The 22,001-nt window shown below is 37.8% G+C and overlaps 1 protein-coding gene across 5 annotated transcripts in view; it reads left to right on the forward strand.

Annotated features, from left to right (window-relative positions):
* LCLAT1 (lysocardiolipin acyltransferase 1) overlaps positions 1-22,001 on the forward strand; it is a 114,929-nt gene that overhangs the window by 30,613 nt on the left and 62,315 nt on the right. For 3 of the 5 annotated variants that reach the window (XM_032683540.1, XM_032683541.1, XM_032683539.1), the window contains 2 exons: positions 8,140-8,308; positions 11,034-11,232. In XM_032683540.1, coding sequence (XP_032539431.1) covers positions 8,144-8,308; positions 11,034-11,232 — 364 coding nt within the window. In that variant the 5' untranslated portion in view covers positions 8,140-8,143. Of the gene's footprint in view, positions 1-3,003; positions 3,100-5,277; positions 5,300-8,139; positions 8,309-11,033; positions 11,233-22,001 lie in introns of those variants that run through there. The other 2 variants (XM_032683542.1, XM_032683544.1) reach the window with 2 other exon arrangements.

Below are 22,001 nucleotides of genomic sequence, written 5' to 3' on the forward strand. Positions count from 1 at the left end.
CATCACCCCTCTGTATTTTCATAATTGCACTCTTCGAATAATGTGAGTCAGCATAAGCTCTCTGTCATGCTGTTAGTGATGTTCAGTGGTTTTCATAGCATGTTGAACAGGCTGTATGAGTTTTGTTCATACGCCTCTCCTGCATTTCTTCTGAATTAAGTTGATGAGAAAATTCTGTCAAGATGAGGGTAGAAAAGCCATGGATTTGTCCTTCCCTGAGTGTGATTTTGGTTTAATGGTCATGGCAGAGATTTAAAGATACTCCACTGAACACTACTACTTTTGTATTTGAGTAACTGTTCTTCAACATTGGAGTCCTCTATTTCTGTTCTCCAGCTGAGGATTTTATTGTGAAATAGGTCCTTCTGAAGTTATAAGTGCCACTCCTCTCTATGAAGAATAGCTCTGAACTAAGGTGTTGGGGTGCTCTTATGCAGGGGAAAAAATAAATTTGATTTATTGGTTTGTTTGTAACATCTCGAATTACAAAGTGGAACATTTTATCTGTTTTTCATAATTTTCACTTGGATTTGTTATCCATCAGTGTTGGTCAGCTTTTTGGTCTGCTGTAGACTTTGAAAACCAGGGGACTTAGATTTGCCAGCTGTTGATCATATGTAACTTTTTTGAAAAATAGACTGGGCCTGGAGCTGACCTGCAGGTTTTACATAAAGTATCTAATAAACCCCCCAAACTGACCACTGTTCCATGTTTGTTGCAAGGTTATGGAGTTTTTTTTGTTTCTTTTATTTAAAGGCAGGATGTGGGAAATAAAACAGCTGTTCTTTGTCTGCCAAACCTATTTTTGATGACTTGTAAACCAGGACATTCTTTTTATATTGGTTGCTGTTCAGTACAGGCTTGTGAGGTCTCAGTAACTTGATGGATACTGCAGAGAACAACTGTATGCATGGAAAGGTCTGAAGAATTAATTCAAAATTATTTGTGTCTGTGCAATAGGCATAATAAAAAAAGTGAGATAGGTTTTGCTAGAAAAAGCTCTTGTGCAGTTCTTCCTACGGCAGCTCAAACTTGTCAATTCATCTAAATTTTCTGATTATAGTAAGGAAGAGAAGCAAGCTACTTCTCCATAAATCATTGGAGTTTTTTTCAGGAAGCAGCTGTAGCTATTGCATGACACCGTCTTACAAATGATTTCAAATACCTTAGCTTGTGCTCTCATTCTGGCTTTATTGGTCTAATGGTTGTCTGGAGCAACAGTGGAAAGAGTACAGGTAAACGAGGGTGAAAAAGCATCAGACTGATTTGATGTTTGTACCCTGACTGAATTACCCACTTACAGTACCTAAAGGCTGTGCTGCAAAGGATCTCAGCCAGAGTTTTTGCATTTGGAAAGACACAATTACTTGGAAGAGCAAATTCAATATTCTGTTAAATTTTTTATTGAATTATAATAGTCAGATTAAGTCTTGGCAAATAAAAGAGAAAATAAGTTGTAAAATGCAGCAGTAATCATATGTTATTGGTAATATTTACGGAAATTGCTCATTAAGTATTGTACTTTTTATTTTGGGCATGTGTAAGCTAATATCTGCTATACTGTTAGACAGGGTCAGGGGTGTGGTTTGTGATGATTATTACCTCTTATTGCCCTATCCTGTATTGTTTTATGATACATGAATCTTTTAAGGTTTTTAAATGCAAGAACTGAATAAAAAGGAAGTGGTTTTAATGGTCAAGTGACTGTTTCTTCTCATATTTTTTTTCTCTGATAGTGATTTTTGCCATATTTGTATGTTCCTTAAAATACTGAAGTGCCCAAGAAAAGGATCAGAAGTAAAATGTAGTTCATAGAGAGGTCTGTTGAGATGGATGGAGCTTCTTGTCTGTATTGCGTGGGCTACTGATTAGAGTGGATATCTCTGCAATTAATAATTCAGCTTTCTCCTGTCATTGCTTCCCCTATAACCTCTGCTATTTCTGCAGTCCTTTTAATTGAGGCACAAGTGAGAAGAGATGGGGTAAGTTTTAGATCTGGAAATACAATGGAGTCAGCCTACAAAAGCTTGCTCTGAACAAATTTCATTTTAAATATGGTACCGCACAGAAACTAGTTTCTTGCTCTGAGTGCAAGAATTGATAAAACATTTCCTTTTAAATGCTGATATGGAAGAACAGCATAAAATGCTGAAATAGGAAAGTGTGATTTTGTTGAACTTGAGACGTTCTGCCTGGATGGGTCATTTCCACTGAAATTTTGTCAGCCTGGCTGATGTTTTGTCACTTGGCCACCTGCTCACTTGTTGCTGAGACCTCTTCACTGGGAAGGGCTGTCCCTCCACCTGCTCACTCTCCTGTCTAGATGATTTTGCTTAGGAACCTTAAAAACAGTGAACAAATAAAAGTTTGAGTTATTGATTTGATGACTTGCTTAATAGACACCTGGGAAGTTGGCAGGTTTTGTTCCCCTCTTACCTACTTCCTTGAAGTTCAATTCACTTCACCCTGATCAAAGGTTTTAAAAATTGTGTCTTATGATTTGGGAGTTATGTTTCAGAATGCAAAGTTGAATATGGGAGCTGGAATTTCCAGCTCACCTCTTTCATTTACCGTGCTTAGAAGAAATGCAGTAGAAAGTGAGGTCAGTTTGTAGTTAACTGGTTGCTTTCTTTGCAGAACTGTCAGAGAAAAATCATAATTGTTTATTTGTGTGAGTTTCTGTTTGATTTTAATTGAAGATAACATTTACCTTTTCCATTGGTATTTGACTGAAAGAAGCATTAAATCCAGTGCCTAGAAGTCCCCATTCAGCTTTTGAAGGCTAATGAACAGTTTTATTGCCTGTGCTGATTGAATGGAAACATGCTGACCAGTAATAATACAGTTGTTTTATTGGCACTGAAGAGCATTTCTTATCTTTTCAGTGGTATAATAGAACCTGATTTGCTCACTTCACAGTACTAAGCCTTTAAAAATCTCTCTAGTTATCAGGCAGCTGGCTCTGCTTGTCAGGTAGTATTGCTTAATGCCGTGCTGAGGTTAAAATCTTGGTTTACGTTGAACCTGGAAGACAAATTAACCCATTTGTACAAGAACTTTGAATTAGCCAGGAGCTGTTAAGGAAACGTGAATCCTGTGGTGAGTCCAGACTCCTCTGAAATTTCTAGACTTTTAATTTTAGAACTTCTTTGTTTCTCAGCAGATAAACTTATTTTGCATCCTTTGCCCGCTTACAAGCCGTAGAAGCAGTTGTGAAAAAAAAGTTTTGATGTAGAGAGCAGGCTGTTTAAAACCTTTTGAAATCATTATCACAAAAAGCTGTGGTTTATCTGTCCTTCCAGCTGTACTTTCAATAAAAGTATTTAGATGTTAAGCAAAATAAGCCAAAATCGGACCACAGGAAGGTGCATTTGCTTTATGTTACTATGCAAACATTTTGTTTGTATAGAATATTGAAATAATTTTAAGTAAATAGTCTAATAAATATGAAGTTTACAAAAACTGTTTGGGAAAGTAATTTGTCCCCTTGTAGCCAAGAATTTTTAAAATTACTGAAATAGACAGCAAAAATTGTATTTTAAGAATTATTGTTTCTAGTTACCTGGAGACAGAGCATGTTTTCCTTCTGCTATGGCAACGAGAACATGTGAAGTACAGTACCCCAATAACTTGGAGTTCTGCCATGAAATAGATGAAGAACTACAAGCCCAGTATGAGGGTGCTGTCTTTCTCACTGTTTGCAGCTTTCAGTCTGAATTGTAAAATAATTTTGAGTGTTTCTCCAGAGCTCTGACCCACACAGCAAATGGAAAGCGGCTTTAAAGATACATAGAGGCCATCATACATGCTAAATCCAGTGTTGAGAGTGATTGCTGGATTAGAAAGAGATAGTTGCCAGTAGCAGTAACAGAATACTTCTGTACTTAAAAAATGCTTGGATTCCTTCAGACTTCCTGTTGAATCCTTTAATTCATTTCTTGGGTGTCTCATCTCTGACATGAGTCAGCTCCATTTTTCTTTGTTTTGAGATTATTCACATTTGTTTTAGATCATTTTACAAGTCCTCATTAAGTACTCCTTCTTCTTTGAGATTATTTGGCTGGTTTTTAATCATGTTTTGAAGTTGCAGGCATGTATTTTGCACTGATTTGTAGCTATTACTTCTCTTGTTGAATGCAGATGTTAGATTTGGGATGGCTGACATACCTTAGAGGCAGTTTGTTTCTAAGCTATGTATTTAAGGGGCAGAGGGATGCTAAAGCATGATAATAGAAGTCAGTTCCCTGTTGTCTCTGGTGGTAGGCTTCTGGAATGGTAAACTGGGTGCAACAGCCCTTGCAGTGCCAACACAAGTTGACAGGGGTGTGCAGAGCATGGCCTGGCCTAGCAGGACCCGACAGCTGAGCCCACTTGCCAACTCTGAAGTCCTCAGCACTGCAGCTTCCCTTTCCAGGAGGGCCCCTTGGAGCCTGCTCCTCTTCACCTGCCCAAACAGGCTGGTATTGCAGGGGGATGGAATGGGGGAATCCATGGGAGGGGTATTGTAGCGTCGGGATGAGAGATGCGGGATGCAGAGCTGGGAGAAGGGTTGCTGTGGGGAAGAGGAGAAGGTGAAGATACAGAGCTGAGGCAGGCAGGGGAGGGTTTGTTAGGCAGGTTGCGGCGCTGCATGAACATGACTGTACTGCTTCAGAGATGGGGCAATTCCCAAACTGTATTGAAGCTTTGGTAGGACACAAAGTTGTAACTAACTATTTTGTCTGCCCAGAGCTGGCTCTGCAGAGTTTACAAACTTGTGCACTGTACTCACAGCCAAGAAGCTGCTTTGTCTCTGTGCACCATTTAAATTAGAGAGTGCACAAGGCTTCAGCAGTGCACCTGGTCTGGTGGGTGTGTCAAATCCATCCTGGGGCTTCAGCCTCCTCTCTGCCCTCCCTGGGCAGAACAACACTTCTGCTGGCCAGCCCAGGACATGTGATCTTGGCAACCAAGGTGCCCAGCAGCACCTTGGGTAATGACTATCCATTCTCAACTGTTGGCTAAAATTAGAGTATATGTAAATGTTTCTCAACTGACGTGTGTAGGCAGAAGTATTTTAAATCATGTAAACTATTGTCCAGGCTGTAACTCCACCATGTGAACCCACAAATGAAAACAAATGGGTTGAGTGTATTAACAGTTTGACCTTTTTACTAAAATGAGCTTGCTCTACTGTTTTCAGAAAGCCAGCTGGATGGTTACTCTCTGCTGTAAGTTCTTCACATTGTCACAGGCTTCTCAGCTCGCAGTTTTGCTCAAATTCATTCAGAGGGAGTTGTTTTTCATACCTCTTAGCGTGGTAGGTTCTTTATTGTATGGTAGAGGTAATTCAGAGGCAAAGTCTACCCATTATTCTAGATAAATGCATATGTGCATGTGTAAAGATCTATAATGTATTATATAGAAGCAATAAGTGAAATGTGGTATGTATCACACTAAAAATTTGGCTTCAAGAGTGATAAATGGCATCAATTGAAAACACACATGGTATCTTTTGTGTCTAGAAATAAACACCACAGTGTTCCGCCCGCTGGAATGCAGTATAACTCACATATGTATATACTGTAATGATAAAGAAAATACTGCTGGAGTGCTGGTTGAAGAAGAGAAAATTCAGAACTTCATCAGGTCTTTTCCATAGCTCAGATACCTTCATCTAAAACAAACAAAAGAAGTATTTACGAGACAGTCTTTCACATAAAATAAAAACAAATAATAATTTTCCTTAACTCTTTTGCTGTGTGCAATACAGGACTAGTGTAAACTGTGAAAAGGACAGCCTGTAAATAAATGGCCCACATTGCTTTCCTAGGAGTCTAGAAGGATGACAGAGAGACGTCTCATTAGCTCTGTGGTTACCTGTGTGCAGTACTCAGGTATTTGGGACTGGAGCGTCAGCTCCGTGTTGCCCGCAGCCTGTCGGAGCCGGGGTGTCTGCCTGGGGAAGGCCATTGCATCTGACCAATGACCAGAGGCTCTGAGCAGCCTCACGGAGGACCAGAGTAGGTGGCTAAAGCTTAAAAAACTCTTGTTCTCTGTCTGCTAGTGGTCTTTCATAGAATCATAGAATATCCTGAGTTGGAAGGGTCCCATCAGGGTCATAGAGTCCATCTCCTGGCCCTGCACAGGACACTCCGAGAATCACACCATGTGCCTGAGAGCACTGTGCCTACATGTTTCCGATTGTTTTCCAGTGTGTTCCTCAAAAAATGCTGATTAGGTCAAGCACACCGAATTTTAAACCTCTCTGCTGCCTTTTGCAGTAGGTCTCAAATCTTGATATCAGGAGAAGGCTTTTTCTTCTGGTCTTGCTGCAACTAATGTTTGGGGTTTTGTTCGCTTTCTGTTGTTTCTGTTTTTCTTTGAGTTTGTGTTTTGGGGGGTTTTTTTTGCCCTCTTCTGCCTTTATTTTGAACTTTCCCCACAGAGGTTTGCAATAACAAATACAAGAAGGCAGTTGGAACGTTGTTACTTCAGTGCGTTGCTCTTCAAGCCTTGATGTGTCAGAATTGGTCCTGCTTGTGCATATGTGTAGACATCTGGTTATTTGGTTCCTGCTTTTGGTAGAAAAGCGAGGGCTCTGTACTCCAGGATGTAAATAATATGCATTTGTTTGAATTCAAATTTCATTGTGTTAAAATCTTTCTGATATAGCTATCAGCAAACATTTGTATTTAATGTTACTTGTTTTACTGTGGTGCAAAAGTCAAGTTAAATACAGCTTCCTGTATCCTTCTTGCATTAACAAATTTGCATGGCCTCTTCTCTCAGCCTTTCTCCAAATACTGTACCGTTTAGGAAATTGTTTAAACCTAAAAGTATCTCAAAATAGAGCTACTTTCTTGTTACTTGTCAACATGAAGTAGCAGAAGCAAGTTCGTGTGCTAGCAACACTAGTGTTGCCATTTCTTGACTTTCAAATACTTTGCTGTGCAAACATTATTGCCATGGACATTGTACACCACCATGCTTGAGATGAATCATGTATGTTACAGTACATAAGGCTTAATGGATTACTTTTCCATTGCTCATTTTAAAATTAAAACCACCAGCTTCCTGTTTTTCTTGTCCTGAAGTCCTGTCTAACCGAGCTCTTATAATTTCTAAAATAGCCTGTCAAAAAAGGAATTCAGTAAAGTGACTAAAGAGTGACTTCTACTTAACCTTTGATTTTATAAACAATTGGCTGAGTCCTAAATAGATGAAAACAGTCTATTTTTGGGCCCTAATTTAGAGAATTGATATTTCCACATTTGCTTTGTCATAGCTGGTAGTAGTTGCTAAATTGTGAAAGCTTGCAGCTATTACAAATGCTTGGAGGATTGCTGAGTGTTCTGCCGTAATGCATTAAGAAGCTCAGTGTACTGTACATTTCAATTTATAATAAGGGATGTAGCTGATAGCACAGACACTGAAATATTTCAAGTCTAGACTACTGCCTTGAAAACCAAAGGCTGTTGGCTTTTTGGTGCAGTTAAGTTGGAAAATAACTGATAAGGACAGTTGAAGTACGTCAGACTTCAAAAAGTGATGAGTTCTCTAAGCCAGGGTGGATCTGGAGGCTTCAGCCACTGCTTGCCTGCCCTGTTGGGATGAAAAGGGAACTGGCATTTGAAATGGCTGGTCATGCTCATCAGGCTTGAGTGGTTTGTGATGGAGGTCACACGTAGACTCTTGTTAGGTGGGGAAGATGACTTTCTGCAACCCTGTGTTTAGCAAAGTTTTCTGTCTGCAGAAAATGGTAACATTAGTGCTTCACCAATGACAAAGATAATGGCTGAAAAGTTTAATGTAGCTGGTGTTCTCTTATATAGCTCTTTTGTACCTTTGGATAATAAAAATAGCTTGCTGAGAATTTTTGAGTGTAACTGCATATTGTAATAAGTGGAGGAAATTATGATGTAGCCGATACTTTTATGGCCCCTTTAATATCCCAATTCACCTTACAAATCACTGTGTTTATGAAGTCCTTTTCTTGCTGCTGCCTGTGAAGTAGAACATTTTGATTGTGTTTACTGTCATCATGTGTTGTTAGCTGTGGAAAAAAGGGAGAATATTACCTCAGACTGGGCTTACAGACTTGAAGAATTATGTAATTTTAGTTTGTCTCTCTAACATAATGCCAACTTTCTTTTTCAGAGCCATGGTGTCATGGAAAGGGATATACTTTGTACTTGCACTATTCTTGGGAAGTTTCTTTGGGAGTATATTCATGCTCGGTCCTTTTCTACCTTTGATGTTCATCTCACCAGCCTGGTATCGCTGGATCACCGACTGCATCGTGGCCACTTGGCTCACGCTCCCAGTGGTAAGTTGCAGTTTGAACCAAGTTCTGGGCAATTGTCTGTAATCCCACAATTTAATTTGCCCACTAACACTTTTGATTTTATTTTTTTTTAAGTTATTTATGCTTTTGTCGAAACGGGCCCCTAACACACTTACTATCTGTGGAAACTTGGGTTTTAGCTCAGAGTTGCAAACTGTGTGCCTGTTTACAGTCCCTCTCTTCTTCTGTGGTTTAATTTATATGTAACCTAATGCTGTGTCTTAATTTTATGCTTGAAAAGGCCTTTTTGTGACATCTTCATCCAGTGTCACTCAGATGCAGAGAAGAGTAGGTGAAATATTAGTAAACAGAAGGATTTTTTTTTTTTTTTAATTGCAAACTTCCTAAGTGAGTCGTCTTGTAAACTCCTTCTTTGGACTTTACTCCAATTATCTCATTAGGAAAATTATCGACTGTTTTGTACACTGTTGCCAACCTTCACATTCTGTTACTTAATCCTCTTAGAATTTAGTCCTTGTAGTTGAATTAGAGGTAAATGATTTCAACTGAAAAAGAAGAGCTTCACCTTTATCAACTTTATAACTATATGAGTTTGGAAATCAATAACAAAGCTTTTCCCTGAATTGTTCCAGAGGAAAGGCGGTATGAATAGGAGAGTATCTTTCTTCGTCTGTTCTCTAAGAGCCAAGGGACTTTTTTCCTCTAGACCACTGAAGATTTGTTTCACTTTCTGAAGTAAAATGCCATATTGGTATGCAGAAGTATGTATCTTGTGGCGTAAAAGAAGTTTAATCTTTATTACATATCAGAAAAGGAGTCTCGAAAAGATTTTGCACCCAACCTTTTTGAGGCTCTGACCTTGTCTGCTTTAGTTTTCTGTCCTTACACTTACTCCATTCTTAGTCAGGAAAAGCAGGTTTTTGGTTTGTGTCTCCAAACAATAAAGTGCTGTTGTACCAGTTGGACTCCAGCAGGGAAACTCTGACCCTGACCTCTGTGATGTAAGAAATTTCCACCTTCCTCACTCTGCTATCACATTTTATTTCCTTTCTAGGAGAGTCAGCAGGACGGGACAGTGAGGTGGGTGTTAACTGTTTCAGTTTAGTTTGGCTTATATTAGGGTTAGAGTATGTAGAACGGGGCACCCACTCATTATTATGTTTAACTAGATGTTAAATATGTAATATGATTCTTATTAAACTACCCAAAAAAGGCTGCTTTTTTTCTTTCTGAAAAGAAGATATCTTTGCCATTTTGAGCTATACTGCCATTTTGAGCTATACTGCCTGTACCACTCTTGGAGGGGCCCATAGTTACTCTTGATAGCAACACCTTTTCTGGAATAATAATGAACTGACTTATTAATAGTATTAATACTTGGCAAATATAATACTTTTCATTCTAAGATCTCAAGCCATTTGCAATTGTGAGAGTGTCATTCTAGTTTTACAGGTGACTTAACCTGAGAAACTTGTGTTCTTTGATACGGAGTTGGCAGAAATATGAACAGAACAGAGAGTTGGTTTACTTTATAGAGCTCTATTTAAATCCCCAGTCTTTGTTCTTTTTCTATACTTTTTTAGAGGAAGAATGGGGAAGATAAGGTAAGGAGGTAATTTGAAGTGCTTTTTACGTTAGGGCCAAAGGGTAAGTTTGTTCCTCCATATGTCCAATTGTGTTTTGCTAGTTTCTTTTTCTGTGCTAACTGGGTTGGACAGTGTCCTGCCAGTGACCCTGACCTTAGGGGACTCAAGTCAAACCTCTGGGTAATGTCTGTTGTCTGCATCTGTTTCTTGGGATTTTGTACCTTTCCACTGTGTTTCCACTGGGCATTAAAAGGTTGCAGGTTCAGTCATCCATATTTTTTAATTCTTTGCCTAGTCCTGGTCTTTTGCAGTAACCAACCAGCACTCCCCCACATACTTCTCTGTATGATTTGGGAATGGTCATGGGTCAGAAACCATTTTCAGTAGGAAATTTGGATATGGTGTGGATGTGGCCAGAGAATGCTGTTGGGCTCCACAGCTGTATTTACTATAACTAGTCTGGTTATGTGCTTATAGTCTGACTGTCCAGGTTATGAAACCAGGCCCTGTTAAACTAACTGTGTAGCTCTTGCCTGCTCTTTCCCTCTGATAAAACCACTGACCTCTGCTTGACCCTTCACAGCCATATACAGCAGGTAAAGCAAGAAACATGCTTTTTGCATGACCTTCTGGCATCACTGGCTGTTTAGGCAAAATGGAGACAGCTGTTTCCCCAGGCTCATGTCTGTGTCCTTCCAAGTTTGAGGCTGATTCTGTGCTTTGGGAGTGAAACATGTTGACTATTTGCTCCCAAGCAGAAAGCAAGGCAGCTTCTGATGCCTTCCCAACCCCGACAATATCCAGCAATAGATTATTTGTGCAGCCAGTCTCTCCTTAGATTACCTGGCAAGTTATAATCCATACTGACTCACTTATATTCTTATGTGATAGTATTCTTGGAAAAACAGGGAATGGTAAGTTTAGTGCAGTGATTGTAATGGAGTGCTTTTTAAGAAGTGCTGTTTAATCGTTGTTTCCTCTTCCATTAAACAGCTATTACTGCAGGAAAGCTGGCTGCTTTATTAGAAAACAGAAGTTTGTTTACCAGTGGTGATAGGAGTGAATAAGTGAAATGATACAATTCAAATTAATTTGTATTGCTAATGGGCTGATGCTTTTCTTCTGTGAGTAAAGCCATAACACGGAGATAATATTTCTAGGCCTTGCTGGAAATGGTGTTTGGTGCCAAGGTGGTTGTCACTGGAGACGGATTCGTTCCTGGAGAAAGGAGTGTCATTATCATGAACCATCGCACACGAATGGACTGGATGTTCCTGTGGAACTGCCTGCTGCGATACAGCTACCTCAGACTTGAAAAAATCTGTCTCAAATCCAGTCTCAAAAGCATTCCGGGATTTGGTATGTCACTAAACCCTTTAATTTGAAAGGAAAATATGTTTCAATGATGCCCAGCACTGTTCATAACCTGTTAAATGACGTAGGTTTAAATTCTGTTTCAGTATTTTAAAACACACTTGTGTTAAATATGTGGCATGTTGAGCGATTAAACCTTAAATCTCCAGAGGACACTTGGACTACGTGCTTAAGCTTTTCTTTTTTAAGATACTACATGTACTTCTGTTGTTGCTTGTAGGTAAAAGTATTTCTGCTTTAAGTACTGAAAGCATTTTTCAAAATGATGAAAAATTATTTACCAGTCTTTTCAAAGTCTCTTTCAACACTGTGTTTTTTGTGCTATTTCACCCCACGTTGCACATGCTCTCATCAAGCTTCTTTCTTCATTATCCAGTGTATACTGTTGTGAAGATGAACAAAAAAAGCTCTGTAGGCAATTGCAAAGTTGCTGGTTGATTTTAATAACTAGTTTTAAATTGAACTTGGCTATGCAAAATATGCAGGATATGAAATAATCAGGATTTATAGTGATGTAGGCTGGAAACAGGCCTGAGTTGCACGTACTCAGAGAAAGCGTTTCAGATAGGCCAAAGATTGTCGTGCAAATGGTTTCTGAATAAATAGGCAGACTTATCTGAAATAAAAACATCCCTGCATTTTATTTATCTCTTAGATTTATTTGCTGTTTTATACAAAACTAGCTTGGGCAGGATATGCGTCAACTTTATGATGCTGAAAGAGTAACCTTATTTATGGTTCCCTTTTGTCAGGCCATTTATCTGAACAAATAATTTTGGCAGGATTCCATACTGAGGAGCTCTCATACTGTTGCACTGTATTGCATTCACTTGCTGGGCCTTTAGTAAGAGCTGCAACTAGGTAATGGTTTTGTTTTTTTCCTCCCTAGTGGCCACACATTAAGGTCAATTTTACTTGACAAAAGATATCTCTCTTAACGTGACAGGAAATGAGAAAATACATATTTAGATAAATGTTTTATCTTCGTAACACGTTTTGAAATCTTGGAATCAGCTGAGTTTGCAACTTTTTAAAGCAATAATGGAAGATGAAGTCAGTAGTATAGTACAGAAGATTGTAGATTTGCGTCTTCAAAAGCAGCATATATTTTGTTATTAACAAAACATTTCTATGTATGCTTGTTAATGCCTTTAATAAAATTGGAAGGTTAGCTCCAATAGCCTGGATGCTAAGTTATGCTTGGCAAAATTTGATTCCTGAAAGAGTATTAGGAGTTTTTAGAGGCTGATTTTTTTTTTTTAAATTTGTTTTCAAATTCCATTCTCAGTTCTCTGCATACACTGAGCACATCTAATATATTTGATGAGTAGGCTCAGGCAGATGGATCTGTGGCAGGTCAATATTAGCAGACCATCATACCCTCTTTGTTCATGATGTAGTAGCTTAAGCCACTACAAAATTCTGAGCTCATACTGTGCTTTGTGGGCTGTGATGTAGAGGTGACACAGGCAGACATTTACTCTTGTTGTTTGCATTACAGGATGAAAATTTCTGGTCATAAAGTAGAGTGGATGTCTGGATCTGTAGTGCTATAACCCACTACTTTTAATGCCAGATCCCCAAATGCTCTCTGCAATAGATAGGCTTTGAGGACTTTGGTTGTAATGTTGTGAATTATAAGTTATTTTTCAGTATACTGTTAATGTTGTGTTTTTAATCACAGGAAGGGAATTCAGCTAAACTTATGTCCTTCACTCAAGCCATGATTTGATGCTCTAAAATTATGAAAGATAAGCTTCTGTTTTATCATAGTGTATCTAAAAGGAGGACTTAGAAATACATGTCTCTGTGTTCAGTCAGGTTGTTTTGAGTGGCAGTTCCTTGCAAAAATAAAAGTGTTCTGTATAGCCACATAATTAGGGGACCATTGTGAAGTGAGACTCTTGGATTAACTGAAGAATGATGGAAAAAGATGAATCTGTAAAGTTTGTTGGGGCAGTATCACTGCAGAAAATGGTGTCTAAAGAGGACAACCCTGAATCTCAGCAGTAACAGTAGAATTTCTCTTACTTACCACTCTCAGCTCTGCTGTGTTATTTACACCTTTAATAAGTGTTTGTCAGGTTTTGGGTTGGGTTTTTAGATTGTGTCCTGTGGTTTTTACCTAGAAGTTTTATTTTATGAGTTTGTAAAAGTGAGAAGATCACTTGGAAATCAACCAGACAGTTTCAGTGCACTGCATGTGTAATCAATACTTTTAGATATTGATCATTTAAGACATAATATCAGTGGAAATTCAGCCAGCTATTTTCATCATGTCTTTCAGTTTTATCTTTTCATGCATTTGTATGGATTAGTTATACATAGTTAAAAGTATAGGATTAGGAAACTTTAATACACTGGCTAAACATAAATTTTAATAAATCTTAACCTAATGGTAATTTTGCTTGAGAAATATTTGAATGAATATACTACATTGCTTTCAGTGCATTTGTTTCTGATCTTTCAAAGGCTTTTTTAAAGAATTTAATTTAAAATTGTGTATAAGATAAGGTTTATATTGCAAGCCTTCTGTTTCCATGTTTCTGAAAACCTTGACAGTATTCAGCATAGCACTTTTGTTATTGTAAGTAGTTTCCCATTTGGGGTGTAAAAATAGGTCTGTGAGAGGTTAGGATCCTTCAAGTGGCATATAAGGTACGTGAAGGGCAAAGCTGGTAATGGAAATAGATCCAGAGTTCTTGTTGCCCCCTTTGTGGGTTAAAAGTTTAAAGATATCAGGTTTAATGAGTCTGTATTACAAGTAGGCAGTTATTTTCTAGTTAATTATAATTAAAATCAGAGGATTCAGTATTTCAAGGAGACACATTGAGTCATTTATCCAGTTCTTAAGTTATTAAGTCTTTGCATTCCAGTGTATGAAAAAAACTTAAAACTGATTAAAGGTGAGCTTTAAAAAAAGAAGGCCAAAGAAAAACAGATGGTCTGTTCTTCCTGGAACCGCAGCTTTGGCTTGATGAATTGTGTGCAGTAAAGTTTTCAAAAAGAGATATTACATTTCAGTAATCTCAATTTCAGAAACATTCTTGCAGCATTTCGGTACATCTTGCCAAAGCTGGCATCTCGAGGGAGCACTACTCTGCTCTTAGCTGTTGCTGCAGTTTCTCATCTGACATCATCAGAAAGTACTGACACATTCTGCGGTATCAGTTTTCAAGGAGAATTTCTAATGGCATTGACAGTTTCCTGCATAGTCTGACATGATAGGACTTCTCTACAGTACTTGTAAAAGTATGAACAATTAATATTCTCATCTATTCTCAATTAATAAGGAGTTATGTTGGAAGTGATACAGGTTATGGTGCAGTTGTGTTCAGAATGTGTCGTGGAGTACATGCTGTTCAAGTAGGTACCAAGGGACATACACAGTAATGTCAGATGACCATGTAATAACTAGAAGATAGTTTTAATTCTTTTCTTAATAGTTTCATTTGTGAAAGTCTTGTGATAACCAATAAGACTTCACTGGAAATAGGTATATATTTTAATGATGGACAATTCAAATATGTTGGGTGGGCTTACAGTAATATTTGGATTGTAGTAGTTAAAAGTGCCTCAACAAGTATGTGAAAAATAAATCAGAATTTGGGTTTCTCTCAGAATAACTGAGAGAAAACTGAAATAGGGTAAGGGGTTGGTGTCAGTTCTACATGAGGTAATAGTAATCCTAGTTTTGCTTAATGCAGATGGAAAAGAGGAATACTGTCATAATTCAGTGTACAAATGTAAAGTATGCAGGTGCTACAGGCACCATTGATGGACATATCTTGTAGACTTACCTTGTAGGCTCACTGAGACTACTAAAGCAGGGCATTGTAGTTGAAGCAGACTGGGACGGGAACAGAAAAGGAAAGGACAAGGTGATGAAGGAAAAAGAGGAGAATAAGCAAAGCTGACAAACCCAGAGTAGTTAGAAGCAGAGATAACTGAGTAACTCTGTCCAGATCTTCATCTCTGTATTCAAGTTACTCTGTGGCTAGCATTGCTCTCAAAGAAGACTGCAAGATGTAGGAGCTTTTTAGTTTTTGGTTTTCATTCATCTTTTCACTTGTGTGTTGTAGCTCTCAAAGGCTCAAGTGAGGTTTGGCCCTTGTATTAAGTGCTGGGGGGAAAGAAAAAAGGGAGTTTTGCTCTATTTCAGCACTGGGCTTAGCCCCACCAATCTTTTACTACACGTCAGTTGATCCATTGTAGCTGTCCAAGTGTGCGAGCTTCCCCTGAAGCAAGCTCAAAGTAATTTGAGTCATCTTAGTTTTCAATGAAGCAGGGCAAAACAACTCCAATTATCCTGCCTTTGCCACGGGCTAAGAGCATGCACACCGACAGCTATGATGGATCAGCTACCATGAAGTAAAATATTGTTGTCACTAAGCCTAGAAAATTTTAACACTTATCTCAATTGGAATATAGCTAAAGCAGCATGCTGCAGAGAATCTGTACACATTTATATTAGCATGGAAGTGTTTGTGCTGTCACAGCTACTGCCACAGGTAGGGATAGAAATGCTTCAGCATAAAGCATCTTTGTTCACATTATGGTTGGATTTGCATTCGAATTCTTACCAGTAGAGGATATTTGTTTAAAAAATTAAAACTGTAACCTACTGAACTTTCTAGTATAGCTCATGTGGCAAGTATCTTACATTACAGTAGGCTGAAATGAGAGTTTTGAGAAGCTGTGATGTCTTCTAGCAATTCAATTGTGAGCTGTCAGACTTAATTGCCATAGAGTTGTTATCCTGCGTGATTTTTAAAGTAGAAGTTGTAAAAGTATGCTATCTAATGGAAAACAAAATTGTTATTCCACCACTTATTCCTGCTGAAGATTCTCTTGAAGACTCTCTTGAAGAAGTTTTAAGTGTAAAAGAAGGATTTTTACTCTGAAGCACAAATGTGGCTTAAGTTGGCTGTAACTTTACATGCCTTTGGTTTTGTTTTTTTTTTTGGAGGGAAGAAAAGACTTAGGTGTCTATTTCCCTGCTTGTCTCTTCTAGAAAAGGTATAATAGGTTTCTCCCAACTCTGTCAGGGGGAAATAAATAAAAAAATACAGCCAAAACTCAACTAGCCTATGTTCCATTAAACTTTCCTTATCCTTTCTATATTATAAGGACTTCATTTTCTCTACACGCCTTTGCCTCTCCAAAGTACACATCAAAAGAGTGAGATCAGATGCTAACCTCTCTCATTCTCCCCATTTTGTAAACTACAAGTGATGGAGAGTGGTTATTTTCTCCAAGCTCGCGAAACAAGTAACAGCAGAATTAGGATGGCATGTTTTCCCAAATTACATTCATTTTTTGGAAGCATCTGTATGGCTCAGCTCATCAGGCTGGCTTACTTTTATGGTCCTCCATGGAGGAGATGGAGTGTTTGAAGAGGATGTAGACCTGTGGAAGAGATATTTCATCGTAGAATCTCTTGCCATTCCTGACTTGCAGTAAGATGACACATTCGTGGGAGGGGTTTCGCACTGTTTGGTAGGGCCTGGGTGTTTTTCCTCACAATCTAACAACTAGAGGTTGTTTTCTTTATGTATTTGGAGATTTTGGAATGACGTGGGGCTTTTCTCCAGGCACGTATTGGGCAAAACTCATCTTTTTTAATGCTTAGGCTTTCATGCGCTGTTTCACTGTATTGATGTATTTTTAAAATGCATTAGATAAAGCAACTTTCCAGCCACCCTAGACATTGAAGCTTTTGCTTCAGTTTGCTTTACTTTTGAGTAACGTTATGTTATTCTGATTTTACACAGCGCATCAAATCAAATCGAATTTGAAGTATTATTTTAAGATGAATACTGTAACTAAATAGGTTTAATAGTCCTTAATGACATTTATAGCATTTTGTAAGTTGCACTAACACAATGGTAGAGTTAATCATCTAATTGTCCATATTCTATAAAAATGGCATAATTTAGGAAACAGAATGAATATTTGAGTATGAAGTGTCCAAATAGCGTTCTTCTGAACCGCGATTAAGGGATTGAATATTGAAACAAATCTTTCCAAGAAGATTATATATCTTTGTCTGGGTGCTTTATGTACATGCATATCCTGCTACTACTGTAGTGAATTTTTCCCACATACTTTCACACATTCTTTGTGTGTGCCTTGGCCGAGAGACACCAATTCTTCAATGGAATATCCTTTCTAGAAGGTTGCACAGTTGAATTTTCACACTTAAATGTAGGCCAGTGTATCTGACTAGCTTGTTGACAACATTGTTCTTGCCCTGATAGCGAAATGTTGTACTGTAAACCTTGTTTGAGGTTTATACTGGCACATCCTGTATTGTCCCACAAGGGAATGAAGCAGAACAAAGGAAATACAGAAAGCATTAATTTTTGGAAGTGATTTATATGAAGATAAAATTCGGAATAACTTCATACTGAAAGAAATGCATGAGAACTATGGGGAAGTCCAAGGTAAAACTAAGTGACCAGAGCAAAACCAGGTTTTTTTCAGTTACCTTAAAAATCTATGTTTCTCACATTGCTGTTTCTTAATTTGAGTTTTAGTAAGAAGAAAAGGTTTACGCTTCACACACATTGGAAGAAATGATGTTCTGTAGAATACTTAGTAGACTACATGATATAGACATATATGAAATACACAGTCTGAACATAAACTGGACATGACTATAAAAGTAATTTTAAAACAGACGTAGGTTAAAGTAATGGTCACAGTCTGACAGGGCAAGGCAATAGCAAAACCATAGTGGTTTTTAAATAGACACCTTACAAATAGATTAAATGAAATTAACAAATAGAATGAATCAGATGTTACACTATAAAATTAGGACCACTGCTGTGAATTTATATTTGTGAATTTTATCTCTTAGTTTATCTCTAGTTTTGTAATTTGCTCAAAGAATTCACCCAATCAGATGGTAATTGTTCAATTCATTATACTCCTATTAACTACATTATTGGAAATGAGCACGGGTAAAGAAAACTTGCTAGGAGCAGAGATTATACTTCACAAGATTGTTTCAAGAAGCATTTTTTCTTTATTTTCCTAGTTTGTGCACTCAGATGATTACATTAAATTTTAAAAATATTTTACTTTGCTTTGGGGTTCATAAAACTATCCAGGAAAATGAAACAACAATAGTAAAATGGCCAACTCTAACTGAATTTGCAGAAAGCTGCTAATCAGTCTATACTGGTGACAGCTCAACAATGTATATACATAGGAACTTTACACCCTGACTTCCTGCATGATTTTCTGTGTGCCAACATCTTTTCCATACCTACAGATCTTTGAAATAGGGAACATTCAGAATTGCGTGCTTGTTGCCTTGTGGTAATTTTATGCAGCAAAACATTTGGAATAACAAACTGTTAATGGACCTAATTATTTGTATACAGTGGGATCATGAGCTTCCGAGTGATTTCCCTTATTAAGCCTAGATGTCTGGTTCCCTGATGCCTCAAAAACCCTGATCAGGACCAGACCCTTGTTGAATACAGGCATACTGAATAAGGCTTTTATTTTTGACCAAGATAATGGTATGAAAAAAACAGTGAATAATGCAGTGAAAGAAAAGAGAGAGGATGAATGAATATAGTAACAAAATCCCATAGTTAGGCCTTTTATTTTCTACTTGTTTTTATAGCTTTGAATCATTTAATGAATTTGTTTGGGGGAGGGTTTAGTTGTTCAGTTACATTGCTATAGGAAATATATAGGTACCATTTTCTTGATGTGTGTGTGTATGTTTGCTTTCAATATCAGATGTGATATTCCTCTTTGAGATGTGACATTTTGGGGGGATATCTAATTTCTGAGTTTATGTACATAATATTGTGATACAAAACAAAACAAAGACCTTTTTTGGGGGGCACAACTCACCTCTTTCTCTCTTTTGTTCATTGCCACGTCCATCCTTGGTATCTACTTACTTCCGAATTACCTTTGCAATGAAAACACACTCAAGAAATTTCAGCTTCGAGTGTTATTTTCTTTTAAAGGATTTTGGGGGGAGGAAAACAGAAGTGCAGGGTCTTAGAATTCAAAAAGCTTTAGGCTTGGAGCTAGCATTTTTAATACAATGCTGCAAATTCTTGACCTGCGTAAGCTATAATTTGCTTTATCCCCAAGGCAGTAAAGAAATTCTTATGTAGAGCACATTTCTCTAGTTCAGTAGCAGGCTTTCCTTTTTGTGTAAGCACATTTTTTTTCTGTGTAGAATTATGTCCTGATAGAATACATATCCTTACCGTGTATGTGTTGCTAGAGATTTTAAGCTGCCTTGTTTATTTTTTCAGCTCTGAAAAGTTGATTTAAAGGTCAGTGTGGCTAGCTATTCTGTCTGGTAGGTTTTTGCACTGCTGTTTTGCAGTTTTGAACAAGAACTGTTCAGTGTTTATATACTTTTCCAAGCAATGTTACTTATCCAAAATGTCATCTGCTGTAAGATTATTTTAGCAAAGAAATAGAGTTGCATTGTTATGGTTTCTTTAGCTTCACTCTGTCGTGTTTTTGTAATCAATGATTTCTCAACAATCTGCAAATCAAAAGGCAACCATTTTTCCGCAGTCAAGTAAATACTGCCTTTCCTAGGAAAATTCCTGTTGCCCAGGAGCTCTTAGACAACCAAAAATACTGAGCAAGAAGAGCAAAATATATTTACTTTTGTTGAACAATGTGTTGACCTAAACTTAAAAGTAATTAACTGAACAGCATGTCTCACTGCAGGCTGCAGGTGAGAAGGTACTGTCTTCTGCTGCTTATAAATCTTGCTGATTAGCAAAACCTTTCATCCTGCCCATTGATGTACTGAATTCCTCCCATTTCTCTGCATTCCCATTTGGCTCCCACGTCATGCCTTGGACTTGTTACATGTTTCTCTAGCAGCACAGTGCAGACACACTGTGGAATGGAAATCAAGCAAGAGCTGCCTTTGCTTTGTTCAAAAGCAGGTGTCTGCAAGCCTGTGTGGGGTTTTCTATCCTGCTTGAATCATGTGGGATGGTAAGACACATGTACAGCAGGCACTCTCCCCAGCTGGTGCATGGACCAGGGTTTTGGTAGGAACCAGGATTTCGTGTTTTTGTTGCCTTTCACTGGAGGCCTAAAAGCATGAGCAAATGTGGAAGATTCTTTCTTCCACTTTCATAGATGGTAAAGTAGCTTGGTGCAGTGTGCTGTGCTGGGGTAAGTCAGGAGGAAACCTGGGTCCTTTACTATTAGTCACCTATCTGTTAGATAATCTGTTCTTATTTGAACACTCAGGACTGTTTTATCTAATTAGATACATACTTAAAGACAGACAAATTCTTCCAGAACGCTGGATGTTATCTGTTGGAAAGGTTAGAAAATCAAACCTGTTGTTTATCTTAAAAATTGGATACCTCCCAACTCCTTTCCTACTGTTTCTTTCTTCCCCCTCCCTGACATCCTACTGTCATTACATTACTGGCTCTGTTTAATTATTCATAGTCCACATATAACACTACCACTTAGAGCAGGAATGGGAAACTGCTGCACTATATCCTCTGCTTTATGCAGTTTAGTCAGGTAAAGTACAAGTCACCCAAGCAGCATCTTTTGTAGTAGCTAAAGGTATTTATAATTTCATGTTCACAGTGCTGTTGAAGAATGATAGCTAGACTTTATGTGCAAGTTTCCATATAATTTAAAGCCTTGTGCTGTGTGAAGAAAGGCAGGGGAGAGGATGGTATCTGGCAGTGAGGTTTTTTCCGTACTCCCTCTGCTGTGGGCCAAAATCACTCTTCCTAAGGAGCTTCTGACCTGGGAAAGTATCAGCTTCTTGTTTCTCTTCTTTCAACCTACAGGCTCTGTTGCAATGGGAACACAAGGACTGAATAATTTGGGCCTGATGTGTGATACTACACAATAAAATGGTTTAGCACAGTTAAGATTTTCCATATTCTACTTTAGGCATAGTGTCCTAGCTACATAAAATATACAAAAGGTCTGGGCAGAGAGGTAAGAATGACTGGAAACCCCCAAAACCACGGCAGAACTTTCCTAATCTGTATGTATGAAGCCCTGATTAGTTCAATTTAAAATACTGGTTTTGTAGCATTTTAATGCCATGTATTATAGCACTAGGAGATGATTACATGCCAGAAGATAGCATAGTTAAATTATATAAGTTATTTTAAAGTTACTTTAAAAAGTACCTTTATTTTTTTTTCCCTTCAAATAATTTGTTTAAACATGGATAACCTCTGTTAATAAAGCTGTACTGATACTTCTTGACACTGCAGATGTGGGAATGTGATATGTGCATAAATGCAGATAAAATGTTATGGTCAAAGTTTAGTTTTCTTTGCAAAGGGTTTTTAACAAGTATACCATGCAAATTGGAAAAGATTTGCTGAGACTGCATTCTGGGCATTTCTTTTCTTAATTCATATAAGTACTTCCAGTATTCAGTTATCTGAATATCATTGATTATCTGGATATCTGAGATGCATTATGTCCAGATTGCAGAAGGCATGCTGGTTATGCATGTTCCATCTGTTTAGCTGATTTAAAAATCAAAAGTATCTACCCCATGATACAGGTCACAAATCTTTAACAATACAATTAATGTTTCTAACCAACACAGAGAGATTATGCAGCTTGGTTAATGCATTATTCAGGCTGAATGACTTATGAAGTTGATGTAAAAATGAGTGACTTTAATAAGTGGTTTTCTAGCATATGCTTCTTGTGAGATACTGCTATGAACAGAATAGAAAGGAATGCCTGTAAAGAGA

Source organism: Chiroxiphia lanceolata, chromosome 3, assembly GCF_009829145.1.
Source record: "Chiroxiphia lanceolata isolate bChiLan1 chromosome 3, bChiLan1.pri, whole genome shotgun sequence".
Taxonomy (NCBI): Eukaryota; Metazoa; Chordata; class Aves; order Passeriformes; family Pipridae; genus Chiroxiphia; species Chiroxiphia lanceolata.